This window comes from Talpa occidentalis, unplaced genomic scaffold (assembly GCF_014898055.3).
Source record: "Talpa occidentalis isolate TD23 unplaced genomic scaffold, MPIMG_talOcc4v2.1 talOcc4.12, whole genome shotgun sequence".
Taxonomy (NCBI): Eukaryota; Metazoa; Chordata; class Mammalia; order Eulipotyphla; family Talpidae; genus Talpa; species Talpa occidentalis.
The window spans coordinates 3,124,399-3,142,353 of NW_023601212.1; the positions used below are offsets into that span (position 1 = coordinate 3,124,399).

At 45.5% G+C, this 17,955-nt stretch overlaps 1 protein-coding gene across 1 annotated transcript in view; it reads left to right on the forward strand.

The window, feature by feature from the left end:
• The window catches only part of CNTN5 (contactin 5), a 657,624-nt gene that overhangs the window by 628,670 nt on the left and 10,999 nt on the right, over nucleotides 1–17,955 (forward strand). Inside the window, exons 25-26 of the mRNA XM_054692969.1 lie at nucleotides 15,729–15,915; nucleotides 16,330–16,442. Of these exons, the coding sequence (XP_054548944.1) occupies nucleotides 15,729–15,915; nucleotides 16,330–16,442 (300 nt within the window). The remainder of the gene's footprint in view (nucleotides 1–15,728; nucleotides 15,916–16,329; nucleotides 16,443–17,955) is intronic.

Here is a 17,955-nt window from a genome sequence, read left to right on the forward strand (position 1 = left end):
AATCAGTAAGATTGGCAAGAAAGACCTGGTAGATTGGTCGAGGAAAAACCAATTATGAGAGGTGTCAACGAAACTAAAAGAAATAGGAAATAATCAGTTTCGTTTAAAGCTGTTCAAAGACCAAGTGAGATGGAGGGAGAAAAGTGCCAAGTGCTTACTGGTGACCTTCAGAGACTTCTCAGAATCAAGTAAGTGAGCGGTGTCCCTGATGGCCGTTCAGTCACTACAGGTTGGAGGCTTCTGTGCTGTGGTCTAATGACTAGTACACACTGAAGGAGAGAATTGGGGATGTCAGGGTGAACTTGTAACAGGGGGGTCCCCAGGAAAGGGGGAGGGTCCAGATTCCCTGCCCCACCCAAAAGGAGGGTGGAGCTGAGCAGGAAGAGGAGAAGCTGCAGAGGAGACTGAGGAAGGAAGGAAGCAGGATGGAGTCAGGAGACCTGGAGGAGGCGCATGGAGCCGAGAGACACGTAGAGAAACTGCGCTTGTCTTTTGGTCGTGGACGGGGTGACACAGATGTGGGGGAGACCCGTGGGGAGGTGACCATGGCAGCTTTTATCTTGATGTTGATTTTGCTCTTTTCCTTCCGGACTTGTCTGGTTGTTTCTGACCCTTTTCTGGGGGTCCCCACTGGAAGATGCTTTAGACTTGGGGCAGGCTTCGGGGCCTTGCTCTGGGCCGATCCCATATGGATGGAGTTTTACCCACGGGGGGACGGGTAACTTTGGGTGCTTGATTTAGAAACTAGACTCTTTGCCTTTCCTGTGTTGTTTCCTAGTTTTATTAAAGTTCCTTCCCATTAAAGTCTCATATGTTTTGTGTTGATGCGGCGGATGGCAGAACCCATTTAGAGCAGGCAGGTTTGCGGGGTTTGGGCTGCCCCCTCCCTGCCCTGTAACAAACTTAATATAGTAAATGTAGATGCTGATTTTCAATGATGCACACTTTGAACTTCTAAATCTTATCATGCCATGTTGCTTCAATTTAAACCAAAAAAAAAAAAAAAAGGAAAGAAACGAATACTAATTAGTGATAACAACTCGGGAAGAGAGAACCTCGACTCAGACCTCGCAGCATCACAACACCCTTGTTTGCTGTGGAAATATCTTAAGTCTTTTCTCAGGATGCCAAGTGTTTTGAATACGAGAGAGTCTAGTTCTTCAGTGTGGTCTCAGAAATGATTAAGAGTTAGACTCCTCGAGATATGTTTTCTGCACTAGTCAAAGATTATATAGTACGTGAGACTATTTAACCACTGCAAAAAATTATTTTAGCGCCAGACGAAAACAGTTAAGAGAAGTCAAGATGAGACTGTCACGTGGGAAATTTCCCTTGATGCTCCAAGAATAATAGGGAAGGTAAATGAGGGGGAAAACTCCCTTCTGAAGTCATGTGCACAGAACGATTTCCTTCCAGGATATGTTTCCTCCCAGTACAGTCACCTGCATTTTGGTATTGATGAATCTGGGTCTCTGGAATGCATCATGTGGTATTAACCAGTGAAAATACCCAACTCATTCTCCTTGCTAAATCATCAAACTTGAACCTATTTGTCGTTCACGATGCTGAAATCTTGGTATTTTCTCATCTGCTAATCCTGAGGGAATGCCCTTAAGCCAGAGTGTTTTAAAGAGAAGATGTGTCTCATTAGAGCAGTGAAATCCTAAAACTCCCATGTCCTTCCCCACCCTCACCCCCCATCTGGCTCCCCCTCCCCAGTCCTCACTGTGCCTGCACACATCCCCTGTCAGCCGGACTCAGACGGGGGCCTGGATTGCAGTCCAATTCAGATCTCCTGGGGCTTGGATCCCTGCTGTGTTTTCATCTGAATCTCATTTATCATTTATTCGTTTATTTATTCACCTGATATTCGTCGACCGCTTGCTATGCTTTGGTGCAGTGTCTGGGGTTAATAAGTAAAATAGACAAAGCTCTTGCCCTTATGAAGTTCACGGTTGAACGCAGGACACTCTATTTCTATTTCTTTCTTTGTTGTTTTGGTTTGGGTTTTTGTCTCTCAGTCCTAACCTGAGGTTTGCTCAATCCTTGGACTTGTTTCTGGAAGTGACAGCCCCACAGGGCTGTAGTGAGGACCTCGATAACAGGAATCCCTTCATACAATAGTCTGCTATTTGGTGCATGCATCTTTCACAAGGAAGCCTCCATGATGTCTTCTTTGTTTAACAAATAATAAACCAAGCATTTTGACTCAACTATATGTTCACTTTCAACTAACTCAACACTTTCAAATACCTCCGTCATTTAATTCAGATCAGACTAATTTTGTTATTGAATTGTTTGATGGCTCTGCTAGAATGGCATGGCGATTGAGGTGGTAGAAATAACTATTCCTGAAGTCAGGATCATCCCCTACCCCACCAGAACGTGACCTCAATGTTAGCGAGTGTCAAGACATTGCAGTGATATCATCACTTCATTTGTAAGTGAGTCCACCATGGACATTTCTAGTTGTCACAAATAAGCTGCCATTAAAAAGAAAAAAAGGTGGGTTTTTGTTTTCTGCAAACTTTAAGACTGTCTTGTACCAAACTAGTGCAGCCTTACAAAAATGACCATCTGAGGAAATGAGAAAGAAGAAGAAATCCCAAAGTAGACATCAACCTATCCAATTGTATTTGACAAATACTTGAACAATTTTGTTGACATTCTACTAGAACCGCACATTCAGGAATTTTTGTCACTTGGAAGGCTACATTTACTGAATGAAGAAAGCGCTGGCTTTGAGATAGGTGACTAGTTTATGACGAGCGGCAGATTAAAAACTGAAGATGGTACATATTCACCAAATGACTTCAATTCATGAGTAACCGTGATAGCTGCATCTGAATTGCCATCCCTGTCATTGGTCCATCTGAGTAAATGATTAGTTTCACATTATTAACCCACCAGCTTTAAGTGCTCTGTGTGGAAATTGCTGAATCCTAGTATACACCCCCTGAAGAACACCAAGATTTTTAGGTGCATAAAATGCTCAGAGCAGGGGCATCCCTGGTGGTGCAGCAGGTTGAGCGCACCACTGTGACGCTGTCCACAGCCTCTGCTGCACAGGTTCGATTCCAGCCAGCCAGGGAGAAACCCATATGGAGCAGCAGACCTCTCCTGTCGTGCCCACTGCTCCATCTGCCTGGTTTTTGTTTGTTTGTTTATTTGTTTTTTGTTGTTTTTTGTTTTTTAAAGATTTATTTATTTATTTATACAAGCACTGGGTACAGTCAGAAGCGCGGGAGGGTGCGAGAATTCACCAGAGACAGAGTGGGGAGCAGAACAGGCAGACCGACGAAATACACTGCTGAGGGGAGCAGCGGGCACGGCAGGAGAGGTCTGTTTCACCATGTGGGACCCTCGCCAGTGGCTGGGGATCGAGCCAGCGCTGCAGAGGCTGCAGGCAGCTTCATAGCCCAGCGCTCAACCACTGCGCCACTAGGGGAGGCCTTCCATCTGCCTGTTCTGCTCCGCCCTCTGTCTCTGGTGAATTCTCTCACCCTCCTGCGCCTCTGGCCTGTACCCCAGTTCTCATATAAATAAATAAATCCTAAAAATTCAAAGCAGATGCCAGTCTGGAAAGAAGCAGAAACAAAGAAGGACAAAGCCCAATTTTACCATCCCTTCTCTGATTTTCCAGATCAGGAAGAATAATGAAGGGAACTCGATAATACAGTGTTGGATAATTCATTTTTAAATTCCTTCATTTCTCAAGTATTTGTGCAGTATCAGGCACGGTGCTAGCCAATGGATGTGTAAGAATTACTAAGATCCAGCTCCTGCTCTTACAGAGATCAGCATTGATGGATATTTATGGAAAATTTAAGTAAATAAAAGACAGACTTGGAAACAAGACAATTCCCAAATCTGCAGTATTGCAAGGTCCTCATAGCATCCTGACACTTTGAAGCCCTATTAGTGAGACTAAACCCCTGCCAATGCCCAAAATACATACATTGTCTTTGCATAAGTATATACTTCTGCCCATAAAATGTCCTCAGTTTTCCTAACTAAAATACTCATTTATTGAATACAATTAAAATTCTTCTTTTCAGTGACATAAATTTAAGAACATGATGTTGCATGTGAATTGTGGTACAAGTCCCCCATGTTGCCAAGTGTAGGGGGCTTCTATTTCTTGTGACCTTCTTGTAAGGGTTGTATGAATGCAATTTTATCTTTTTAATGGCGGCACTTATTTGGATAATAAGCCACAATATACACTTTTGTAGCAAGCGGCCAAGCACACCGTATCCCAGTTTCAATTCTGAACTTTTTGTCATTATCATTAAGAACAAAAGACAGAAGGACTCGACCCAGTCTACATTTCTCACCGAAAGGCTCCCCTCGCGACTCCTTTTGCTACACCAAGATCCGGGCTGGAATGTGTTTCTCTTAGGCCTTCCAGAGGCCATGTAACTCAGAAGTTCATTTTAGACTTGTCACTAAGGCCATTTCCATTTATTGATTGCGCTGGAAAGACACCAATTGTGTGTTGCTCTATAAAATAAGTTGTAGTGGGAATTTCTTAAGGGAAGACGGGCCGGGATTGTTTGCTGTGCCTTTTATGATCTGACACTAATCATCAGAGCAGGAGACAAAAACAAACGAGAGTCACTGTTTTCTGACAATAAGTCATCCCAGACAGATTGCATTTAATTTGTCGGGGGTGGTATGTGTGAAAAATGGAACTTCAGATATAAATTGAAGGAGGGAAAGAAGCCGAAATGCAGCCAGTCACCAAAAGGCCATCGCCAGGCTGTTTTATTTTCCATATGGTGTGTGGGTAGCAGCTGTTTTACAGATTCTCTTTGCTTTTTTATTATGACTATATAAAAATAAGAAAATAACAAACTGAACAGGAAGAAGAAAATAAAATCCCAATTCTACCCTTTCTTTTCTGAAATTCTGCAGACCCTGATTTAAATCAAATAGCTTTCGTGCCCTGTCATTAGATTTTCTTCTCGGGCTATTTTCATAGACTGGGAAGCTAACTGAAACTATTTATATTTTTCAAAACTCAGCAGACCAAAAGGAAATTGAAGAAGTAACATTTCAGTTGCTTAATTCGTCCCTTCCTCTGTCCTATCAAAAGGCGACTCCTTTCAGAAAGCTATTAATTCCTCTGTTTACTGCGATTGTTTCATTTGCCTTTAGATGCATTGCTTTGTGGAGAAATTTCTCTAACGCCAGCCACTTGCAAAATTTATTCTGCTAAGACTTTTGAATAAATCACTTTATTTTCGAGGTTTTTGAATAAGTCACTTTATTTTCAAGAATATTAGAATATATGCCCCCAAAATATCCTTTTATCCGTAAGAGGAACCAAAAGGGCATTGGTGCCATCTTTCATCATTGTCATAAATATTTCCCATTTTTTCACTTGGACACAAATGTGAGTGGATTTACCGCATGACCACTCAACGGGGCTTTGTCCCTGCTCAGCTATAAAACAAGGTGAAATCATGCCTTTTGAGATAATCTGGGTGGCTGTGGCGGTGGGTCCCTAAGTGAGATAAGTGAGAAAGTAAGAATCGAGTACCAGATGGTTGATCCCGCTTATGGGATGTGAGCAGCAAAGAAAACAAACTTGTACAGTGCAGCGAAACAGACTCTGGAAACTACGTGCTTGCTGTTGTGTGGGCTGAAGCCTCCTCCCCAAATGGGGTGACTGACCCCAGAGCCGATGGGAGGGGATGGCCCAGGAGTCCGGGCCGTGGGGCAGGCCTTGGAGAGGGAGGAAGCACTGCCCCTGCCTCTCTGCACTGCCGTCCTGAGGTGAGGATGGCTCTGCCTTCCCACAGCCCCCACAACGCAGCTGACCCCTTGGTCTCAGTCAGTTACATCATCTCACCCAACACAGTTCATAACATCTCCGAAACATACGCTCCTGCCTATTGGCACTCTCCTCTGAGGACACCCCGGTTGGAAATGCACTCAGCTTTCCAAGCAGCAAACTCAAAGCTTACCCAGTGCAGCTCTTCCAGGAGAGATTTCTCTTGGTTGCTGCCGACGTTTTTAGCAGCATTCCCCCCGGTCAGCAGAGTTTATCATGCAGCTGAGAAGTTGTTGTTATGTTTTGTTTTGTTTTTTTTTAAAGATTTATTTATGCATACAAGAGCTGGGGTACAGGCCAGAGGTGCAGGGGTGAGAGGATTCACCAGAGACAGAGTGGGGAGCAGAACAGGCAGACTGACTGAAATCCACTGCTGAGGGGAGCAGCGGGGAGACAGGAGAGGTCTGCTGCGCCATGTGGGTCAGCTCCCTGGCCAGGGATCGAACTCAGGCCACACTGCAGCTTGATAGCACTGAGACTTAACCCCTGCACCACCAGGAAGGCCCAGTTTGAACGGAGCTTGTGTTCAGATTCGGGGCCTTGGCGTTGCTGCAGTCCCTGCTTATGTTTCCCTTGGAGCTTTCTAATCATTCTTTCTGCATTAAACCCCAGCCCTTCCTACTCCAGGTGGTGAGAGTGCAGTCTCTGGCACCACGTGTGCATCCTCAAACAAAAAAAGCCCAAACTCGCCCGTTGCAGGTTCCGCTTTCCAAGAGTAAATTCTTCTCCAGCTTCTGCCCTTTGGGCCAGCGTCTGCACACCACTGTCCTCAGCACCGCGTCTGTCACTGTCTGTTTGACACCTCCAAGACCTGCGCTTACTTCCTATCAATAATCTATATGTCCTCTTTCTCGCTCTCCCCCCTCCTCTCTCTCTGTCTTCTGCTCATTCTTCATCAAAGGGGAGCCATCGTGTTGGGGTCTTTCCAAAGAAGTAATCCTTTTTCTTCAATTAATCATTTTCTTTATTCTAATGTTTGATCTTGAATTCACTAGGTATTGTCCTTTCTTATGATTCGGCTTTGAAATCTACTGCTGTTCTTTTCAATCTCTGAAGATGACTAGGTCACTGATTTTTTGGATATTTTACTTTTCTCATACATTAAGACTGTCCATCTCCCAAACTCTGCGTTCCTAGTATCTCGTGCTCCTGGGAGAGACTCATATAATACAATGAGGTGCATAGTAAATCTTTTCAATATTAATATTCTTTAACCTCAAACTATCAACTTTCATGGTTTTATTTATTTAATATTTTATTTAATTAGTATGTATTAAGAATCAATTGTGTTACAGTTCATCTCACAAAACATATTCAAGAAAATTAATTATAATAAAGTGCTCTGAGCTGTTTCTCTATCTAGTACACTACAGTTTAGAACATTTCAACAAAAAGGTGAATAAGGGAAGATAACTAGCACTTGCCAAAGACCTCTATTAGCCATATGGATTAAGGACAAATTCAGCATATTTATAGCCAATCTTCTTTCACATCTTTTCTCTAGATACTAATGACAGCTTCTAGAAGAAAAGAAATAGAAATCCATTTAGTAAATTATTTCCATTATTATGTTCCTGATGGATTTTAAACTTCCTCACCTAGTATCCGCTAATCACTGTGGAAATGCCTCATAAATATTCAAACGTTTAACTAAACATTGTTTATTTATCTTATTTGATTCATTAAATTGCATCCTTTATGGTAAAATTAACCTCTGGGCACAAAGCAACTAATATGCATGCAGTCTAATAACACTGAGTTTCTGCGTGTCTCAGAGTATCGATTGCCAATAGCTGACTCAATAACGACACCTATTGCTAAACTCCCGGGATCAGAAAGCTGGGATCAGCCAGCCTGGATTTTGAAAGTTTCTGGAAGGACATGGCTGAACTTAGGGGTTATGTAAGAAAAGAGGAACGTGAGAGGCATTTTAGGCGTTGTTAGAGAAAAGAGCGGAGTGTTTCAGTATTTATCTGGAGGTGAGGAATAGCCAGAGAGTGTGGGCTAATATGAATCTGCCTTCCACCCCGCAGTTTATATTAGTTACACCTTTTGAACATAGGAATGGCAGAGAACTGAGTGGAAGCACATAAAACCAGCTTTTCTCAATTTCCCTTAGCGGTGTCATGAAACCAGAGGGAAAGAGACAGTACTTACTGCAATCACGATGAGAGCTGCAAAACAATGTTATTAGTACTACTTTCTAGTGTTTCTTTCCTTTCATCTTTGTGCGATGACCCAGCCTCAGAATCCCATTTTCTAAGTTCAAGCAAGCAATGAAATCGCCTCTGGCCTCCTTCCCCTTTATCTCTCTCTTCAATGAAATAAACTGCAGTCACATTTGTGAAGCTTCGTCTCTCAGCTGCAGCCTGGGTGTGTTCTTGCGTGGCCTGGAGAATGGGTGGAGGCGCGATCCGAGGGTAACTTCTGCCTAGACAGATGGTCCCTGGCCCCGGAAGCCCAGTCCAGACATGCAGATGGACAGTCCATGCGTTTTTAGAGGACCCGTAAAGATCAGTTAGGTAAGATCTCAGTGTGGTCACACAGGAGAACACGCTGTAAATGAAGAAAACAACTGATAGGAGAAAAATATTAGAAAGAAGATAAAGCTCAGTATGAATATCTTTCCCTACAGAGGATTTTCTTGTAAATCAACAGAGAAGCTTTAAATACATAGTTCTGGATCTCAAAGAGAAGTGAAAGAGAATATTTCTTCTATATTTAAAGAACAACCCAGAATGTGAAGTGAATGCAAGAAAATAAAAACTAAAGTAACTAAGATAAAATATTCATTAGAAGCAATGAAATGCACATTTTGATACTACTAAATATTTAAATCAGTGCTTCAGAGTACAAACCTGAGAATTAATACCAGGATGCAAAGTAAATAAGTAAGGAAGGCTTATTTTCGGATGAGAGAGAAGATGGCAGACGTGAAGGACAAGAGAGATTTGGTCAATAAGCTCTGGCCTTCCGCCAAGACAGGATGCAGGCACCAGCAGCAGGAATGACAACAAAGGAAAAACCCAGTGAAAACAACAGTTGAAAAGCAAAGGAACCAAAAAATATCCCCGTATTTGAGACCGAGAAATCCTATAGTGTTTCGGGAAATATTTAAGTCCTGACAACTCTCTCCTTACCAGCCCCATAACTAACCTATCACCAAAGTCCAGGGATTTTATCTGAAAAATGGTTCCTGACCCCACACTCACACCTCCCTGTCTTGTGTCCTCCACGCGAGCCCAGTCCAGGGCCCTGGCTTCCTGCTGGATCCCGCAGTGCCTGAAGCCCCTCCCTCCTCCAGCTGCAGCCCCTGATCTCGAGACAGGGACCTGGTGCCTCGCCATAGTGACATGAACAGTTGAAGGTCGTTCCACACAGTGATAATTCTTGGGAAGAATAAGAATAATAAAGCTCGGAATCACACAGAGGAGAGGGACTGAACGAGGGGTGGGTCTTCAGGCAAGTGGGGAGGGAGACTTCTCAGTTCCGCCGAAACTAGGAAGAAAAACATGCAGCCATCTGGACATGAAAGGAGCTTCAGACAGAGGACACCAGAAATAATTCAAAGGCTCCAAGTCAGGTGAGAATGTCTGAGGCCCTTTTTTCTGGAAGGGGCTGACCATGGGGAGGCAGGATGTAATGCAACGTGCTGTTGCAGTTCACAGGGAAGTGATCAGGTGCGGCCTTGTGAGCCAAGGTGAGGCGCTTGGGGTTTATTCTAGTGCGATGCAGGGGAGTTTCAGCAAAGGAATGCTTAGATTTATGTGCTTTAAAAAGAAAAAAACAATTTTTCGCTGCTGTGTGAATCTTTTTAGGTTACCATTTTGATCCTGTCACATGCGCACAGACCTCCTCACCCCACTTCAGAGCCTTCCGGGTGTTTACTGGTAGTTGCTCTGCCTCGCTAACGTGGCCAGCTACGGGGTCTCGCTGTGGCCTGTCCTAGCATCTGACTGAGCCGCTCTCACCCTCGGCCTCCAGGTCAGCCTGCCCGGTCTCTGCAGGCCTGTGTGTCCACACCACCCCTCACTCCAGAGGGGCACGCTGCCCCCGGCCTGCCCTCCGCCTCCCCCTTCAGCCCGCCTGCCTCTGCCCTGGTCAGGACTCCCCTGCGGCCTCTCTCTGCTCACACTGTCTCTCAGGCCACTCCCCAGCAAGATGTAGATTCTCAGAGCTGCGATTTCACACTTGGAGGCTTTTCATTCAAGCTATGCTCACTGTTATTCCTTCAATTAGCAAAGTTTTTAAAACGCAGTGTAAGTTCCCAGCAAAACTGAGCAGAAAGTCGAGAGACTGCTCCCCTATCCTGTGTGCCCCCCCCACATCACACCCTGCCCCAGTGTCACTGTCCCCAGCCAGACCGGTCGGGTTATTATAACTGATGACCCTGCATGAGGTCACCCTTGCTGTTGTGTGTTCTGTGGGGCTCAGCAAATGTCTGTGGTGTGTGTGCGCCGCTGGGGTGTCTTAGCAAAGAGCCCCAGAGTCCTCCATGCTCCCCCTGTGCCACTGAGTCGTGTTTGGTCACCATTAATCCCAGTAGCCTGAAGCTATGGTGCTTGGTAAATAATACATATTTTAAAAATTTTTGAATGAATAATTGAATTAATAATTTTTAAGATCTCACAGCCTGGTAAAATATTCACATTTTAATATGTAGTCACATTCTATTTAAAAAAGCTCAAAGTGTCTGGGCTCCCAAGCAGAAAGAGTAAGTAACTTTCAAAGGTATAAAAATCAGATTTCTCTTTTGCAACATTAAGTAACAGCAGAAAAGAGAGCTGTGTCTGTGCAGTACCCACTGAATGAGCAGTGTGAGCTGAGAGCAACTGAAGACACAGAAATAAATGAATGCAGGAGCTGAGAAAAGAGCTGTGCTTTTGTAATCTAAGAGGAAATAAAAATCAAATAGAAGATAAACTAGCGGGAGGATTCCTCAATGACCCGTGTATGAGTGAACGAGGACAGAGAAGGGGTGTGCTCCCCGCTACCCGCCAGCCCCGACTGCAGCAAACATGGGCCAAGGCCCTGTAACTTCTTTTTAAAAAAAGATTTATTTTATTTACTTATGCATGCAAGAGATGGGGTGTAGGCCAGAGATACGGGGTGGTGAGAGGACTCACCAGAGACAGAGTGGGGAGCAGAACAGGAGGATCCACTGAAATCCACTGCTGAGGGGAGCAGCGGGGAGACAGGAGAGGTCTGCTGCGCCATGTGGGCAGCTCCCTGCCCAGGGATCGAACTCGTGCTGCAGAGGCTGCGGGTAGCTTCATAGTACTAAGACTAACTCCTTGAGCCTCCAGGGAGGCCCTATCATAATTGATTTTAAATGAAAATGATTTTGAGATACAAAATCCTAGTAATAAATCGAAGTAATAAGTAGCAAGAAGAGTTACAAATAATAAAAGAAGTATTGAAATATCAAGGAATAGTAGATTTTAAGTCATCGAGTACAAGAAGGGAGTTATCTAGAAAAGGATTCAAAAAAAGGGCTAAGTAGTGATTTACCGCCTTCTTAAACAAGGGTAGAGGTTGAGAGGTTGTGTAAGCTCTTCCTTCGGAGGCTGATTGCAAGAGTCAGAGGGAAGATTCCAATGCCCGGCCTCTGGCTTTGAGCCAACAATGGCTGCTACATCTTGCACAGGACCTTGCATCTCCTGGACTCCTTTGTTGAAAATGAAAATTATTAAACACTATTTGAAAATCAATATGGCATTTTTTAATCAAAAAACAGAAAATAGGGGCCTCCCTGGTGGCGCAAGGGGTTAAGCACCATGCTGTGAAGCTGTCCACAGCCTCTGCAGCGTGAGTTTGATCCCCAGCCAGGGAGCTACCCACATGGTGCAGCAGACCTCTCCTGTCTCCCCGCTGCTCCCCTCAGCAGTGTGTTTCAGAAGATCCACCTGTTCTGCTCCCTGCTCTGTCTCTGGTGAATCCTCTCACCTCCCTGCACTTCTGGCCAGTACCCCAGCTCTTGATGCATAAATAAATAAATAAATAAATAAATAAATAAATAAATTTTAAAAGCAAACAAAAAAAAAAACCATAAAATATTATATAAATTTGGACCCCATAATTTTCTGGGATCCTATTTGGGGAAATTAGTTCAATGTGTGGAAAATGAAATACATAGTGATATTCATGGCAACTTTTTATTAAAAGAGTGAAAGTTGGGGGCCTCCCTGGTGGCACAAGGTGTTAAGCACCGCACTATGAAGCAATCCACAGCCTCTACAGCATGAGTTCGATCCCCGGCTGGCCAGAGAGATACCCACGTGGCGCAGCAGACCTCTCCTGTCTCTCCCGCTGCTCCCCTAAGCGGTGTATTTCAGTCAGTCTGCCTGTTCTGCTCCCCACTCTGTCTCTGGTGAGTCCTCTCACCCCCACACCTCTGGCCTGTACCCCAGCTCTTGTATGCATAAATAAATAAATCTTAAAAAAATAAGGAGTGAAAGTTCGAAGATATGCAAATATTCCACCATAGAACCGTGGTTATGTAAGATGTAGCACACCAGCACGTGATAGCATGTTAATTAAAAAATAGGAAAATACTTCTATGTCATGATACTGTTAGGGAATAAAAGTAGGATGGCAATGTAAAGATACACAATTGTATTAAATATATATATATATATATATATAATAAATTTTCAGGAAGGGACAAACCCCAAAATAGCAGGGAGATAATTCCAGTGTTGTGCATTTATATCTTTCATAAGGTTTCTAACCTCATTTCAAATGATCTTACAGAGAGTTCAGAGTTTATGGGTTGATAAATCTTTGGGGAAAGAAACTGCGTGAAGAAGTTTCACTTTTGGAAGATTGTTGTGTCTTGTGAACACTATATTTCCTCAGTCCCAATTTAAAGAAGCTCTATGCTAACCTCAAACTTTTGTTTTCCTGTTTTATCATCTCCCACATAAAGAAAGGCTAATAATTTTCACTTCACTGTGAAATAACAGCTTTTCCTATTCTTAATTTTTACAGGCGAGGAAGAGAAATAACGTGTGGATTTTTTAGATTTCCCTCTGGGTTTTAGCTGCTGCAGCTAGAATTTGTTTTTTCTCGTAATCAGTTCCTTAGGAAATATATTTTATCTTTTACTTAGGATGTTTAATTTTGTGCTGATTAGTCGGAACATTAAACATTCAATATTTAGAAGTCCGGAATGTATATTGAAATCTGTATTGTATAGAAATCTGTAATTGGTTTAATTTAATCACACTCAACTCCCTCAAAAAATATATTCAATTATTTTAAAATAATATAACCAATTAAAGAAAATTGAACAGAACCACAGAGCAGATATATCACTGCGTGTGTGTTATGCATCCAGTGACTTCTCAGTCTATTTAGTAGCTTGAAATATCTTAGACTTCTGCATGTGAAATGTGCTGGGACGCCCAGCAACATAAGCTGTTCTCAGAAACAGGACTAATAGGGGCAGTGCTCACTAAAGCAGAGTGTTAGAAGATCCAACTTAATCAGATTTCTGAAGTTCAGCCTCTCTGCTGTGTGTCAGTTCAAATCTGACAAAGAAGAGACAGGGATGAAAAGGAGGAATATGATTATTTTATTAGCTTTTCTAAAATATGTAAATCAGACACCTGTGTGGGTGTGCCGGCAGGGTTCAGTTGCGAAGAACTGACTTACTCTAACTAGTGCAAGTATGAAATATTTTGTTGTAAGTATTCAGTGATCTACAGAGTTAATGAGCTAAAAAAACAGTCCCAGGCGGCCTCTCAAGAATGACTATTCCAGGGACTCCCTGTTGGTGCAGGGGTTAAGTCTCAGCACTGTCAAGCTATCACCAGCCCCTGCAGCACAAGTTCGATCCCCAGCCAGGAGCTACCCACATGGCACAGCAGACCTCTCCTGTCTCCTGCTGCTCCCCTCAGCAGTGTGTTTCAGTAGATCTGCCTGTTCTGCTCCCCACTCTGTCTCTGGTGGATCCTCTCACCCCCCGCACCTCTGGCCTACACCCCAGCTCTTGGATGCATAAATAAATAAATCTTTAAAAAAAAAAAAAAAAACGACTATTACAGTTAAACTCTGGGACCCAGCCACCAAGGAGAGGACCAGTGTCCTCCATGGGCACGCAGCCCCTCCAGGCACCCTCGCCGGCAGCCCCCTCAGCGTCCTGTGTCCTTTGGGGCCCTCAGCGTGGCCCTGTGCGGGAGGTCCGGGGCCTGGCAGGCGGACTTTACCCCTCCTACCAGCTGTGGAATCCCACTGCTGTGCAACCCCACTGCTGTGCAACTTGCACCCACAACCTCACGCATGTGTCCTGTGCCTGCTTCCCGACTCCCGGTGCTGGGCACAGTGTGCCATCTCCAGTGGTCGCTTACAGGTGCAGCCACAAGGGGAGGAAACCTATTTTATCTGCTTTTATTGAGAGAACATTGGTTCACAATATTATATATGATTTTTTCCTTTTTTTCTTTCTTTCTTTATTTTAATTTTGTATATATATTTTAGATCATTTTTCATTCTTCTACAATGTATGCATTTTCATCTTGGTTATAGTCCCCATACAATTCCCACTCCCCCTTTTTATTTTGACCCTACCCCCCTCCCCATAGTGTGTCTCTGGTTTATAGTTGCTTGTTGATTTTGATTTTTACTTTATTATAATTAGTCTTTTTCCTGGTCCCTTAGTTAGGTTTTCTAAATTCCTGCTATGAGTGAGACCATCCGGTATTTTTCTTTTTCTTTCTGGCTTATTTCACTGAGCATGATCCCTTCCAGCGCCATCCATGTTGCTGCAAATGGCATGAGTTTATCTTTTTTGAATGCTGAGTAATATTCCATGGTGTATATGGACCACATCTTCTTGATCCAGTCATCTATTTTTGGGCATTTGGGCTGTTTCCATAGCTTAGCTATTGTAAACAGTGCTGCTGTAAACATAGGGGTGCAGGTGCTCTTTGGAATTGATGTTTCCGTGTCCTTTGGGTAAATACCTAGGAGTGGAATTGCTGGTCCTATGGAAGCTCCATTTTTAGCAGATTGAGGAAACTTCTCTTCTCACTTTTACTTGCAAACGTCAGGCTCTTGCACCCACTGGGGCCCCTTATGCATATGCATAGTCTGGACTGCCAGGGAGTGTGAGGGGGTGTGGGGTGTGTCTTTCCTCTCCTTCAGGATGGGAGACACCATGGGGGCAGGGGAGCCGGGTGTTAGGCGCTATCAGGCTGCATCCCCTTGGCTACTCAGCATGCATGCACACCCTCTTCTGCACTCAGGCTCCCCAGATGCCCCAACTAGCAAAGACGGGGTTGCCTACACAGGCACTGTATGCCTTACAGGAGTGGACGGACACCAGCCTTTCCCTCAGAGGCAGCGCCAAGGGACTTCCATGAGTCAGCCCCTCTGGATGAGAACTTCTCTGCTCCCCTGGTGCCTACGTTAGAAGTCACCCACACCCACACACACTCATAGAGCCTCGGCAGGAAGGAAGGGGCTGTGTGACACTTACATCCAAACTAGCACAAGGGAGGCACTATGGCTGCTGCAGACCTCCTTCCGTCAGGCTGCAGTTGCCACTTGTAACTTCCTTTCTCCTCTGTTTCTTACCGTCACTGTCCTCCAGAGTCCTGGGGGGCCTTACATTTGGTGCAGTGACTCAAGGCTGCTTTTTCCCCCATAAGAAACAATGACTCCCTGTGGCCACAACTAGAAATGGCCAAAATATCCCAAGTCCCAAAACCTCCCCCCACGTGGCGGTGGGTGTGGGGCGGCGGGTGCCTCGGAGGAGGTGGGATCCTCGCCTCAGGGTCGCAGTGTGGGGACCCGATGTGGCCTCCATTAGAAATAAAACAATAATGAGTCAAATAAAAAATAGAATAGAATACAATTAACCTGTCGTGTGACCATTTGCTGACAGGTTGGTTACTGGAAAGACACGGACCCAGAGGACGCAGCAGAAACCGTCAAAACGAGGGGAAATGAGTCGTCCGTGGTCCTGACGGGCCTGGAGGGAAACACGCTGTACCACGTCACGGTCAGGGCGTATAACGGAGCCGGGTACGGGCCGCCCAGCAGCCAAGTGAGCGCCGCCACCGAGAAATCCCGTGAGTGGCCCGGGCTTTCTGTTTGTCTCACACGCGAGGGAGGCAGCCCTCCCGTGTCCGAGCGCCGTCCTGAGAGCGGGCGGAAGGGGGCTCTGATTCCCGCCTTGCTGCGGAGCTCAGATCTGAATTCCGAAGGGGAGCTCAGGAGGCCGCATGCACGGGGAGGAAGACACGAGGCTAAGCGATGCTGACACGGGAGGAGATAAAAGGGTTCAGGTTCAGCAGCTCAGCAGAGGAGCTATCAGAGTGACACTCCCGGAGCAAAACCCTCCTTATCTGACTCCAGCTGGAGGCCGGCCTGTGGCTCCGCCAGCTGCTGCACCCGAGGAGCTGGAACTGAGGGTTTCAGGGACGAAACGCCTAGAAGATACCTCGTCAGCTCACCCCCTTTCCTGTGTCTCTTCTTCTTGGCAGCCCCCAGCCAAGCCCCTGGCAACCTCCGGTGGGAGCAGCAAGGCTCTCAGCTGTCTCTGGGCTGGGAACCTGTCCAGCCACTGCTCAACGAGTCTGAAGTCCTGGGCTACAAGGTCAGTGCCTCCCCTGCAGAGACAGCCCCTGGGGAGCCCGTACGGTCAGTAAGACATGAGAAGGCTGGAGGCCAACCTGCTTGTCCCCATCACTCTCTCTCTCTCTTTTTTTTTTAAGATTTATTTATTTATGCATCCAAGAGCTGGGGTGCAGGCCAGAGGTGTAGGAGGGTGAGAGGATTCATCAGAGACAGAGTAGGGAACAGAACAGGCAGACTGACGAAATCCACTGCTGAGGGGAGCAGCGGGCGAGACAGGAGAGGTCTGCTGTGCCATGTGGGTAGCTCCCTGGCCAGGGATCAAACTCATGCTTCAGTGGCTGCAGACAGTGTCATAGTGCTGAGACTGAACCCCTTGAACCACCAGGGAAGCCCCCGTCCCTTTCTCCTCGTGTCTCAGAAACAGCCTGCCTTCCTGCAGCCGAAAACCAAGGCAGTCAAAGTTTTTCTCAACTGCACAAGGTACGGGGAGGTGAGAGGTGGGCAAAGCGAGAAAGACAGAACTCAGCGTGGCGCAGCCTCCGCCACTTGAAGGACAGAGCGGAGTCGGGGTGTTCCTGCCCAGAGAAACTGTGCTGGCAGATGGCAGAGGCCAGGCGACCGCGTGTGAGTAGAGCCTCTGTTAGCAAGGGAGCAGGAGGAGAAGGGTCGCAAGTCTGGAGGGAGCAGGCCCCGGCAGCGTAGATGCGCAGCCACATACGGCCTCCCCGCCAGTGCCAGCAGGAGACCTGGAACGTGGAAATGTTTCCATAGCTTGTTTGTGAAAGGCAGCTTTGTCTCCGATGTCAAAAAATACATGAGTCTATGTATTGAGTTGGCTGAATTTCAAATTTTGTTCCGTAACGACAGATTCTATTTATTGTCTTAAACTCCATACGGTCATTAGTGGAATATTATTTATGGCAGCATTTAAAATATTTCAACGATAATATTTAGACAGAAAAGCATCATTTAGGCGGATCTTCAGCGATCAGAGGTGGTAACACAGCCCTTTGTATATAAAGTGCTAAAATTCTCTGAAGCTAAAAACTGGAAAAGTTATAAGTGGAGTATATCTCTCAAGGTTACTCCCACTGAGACTATTTGAAGACATGAATGGGAGCACTTTTTTTTAAAAAGATTTATTTACTTATGCATACAAGAGCTGGGGTACAGGCCAGAGATGCAGGGGTGAGAGGATTCCCCAGAAACAGAGTGGCGAAGAGAACAGGCAGATGGACTGAAATCCACTGCTGAGGGGAACAGTAGGCGAGTCAGGAGAGGTCTGCTGTGCCATGTGGGTATCTCCTTAGCCGGGGATCAAACTCATGCTGCAGAGGCTGTGGATAGCTTCATAGTGTGGTGCTTAACCCCTGCGCCACCAGGGAGGCCCCGAATGGGAGCACTTCTGACACGCAATGATCAGTGTGAGTCCCGGGCCCTCTGATCTGTCCTCATCCGCGGGGTGTGGAAGCTGACCTTCTGAGAACACAGAGAGGTCACCTCCCTGCCCTGAGTCAGTCCTCTTCCCCTGC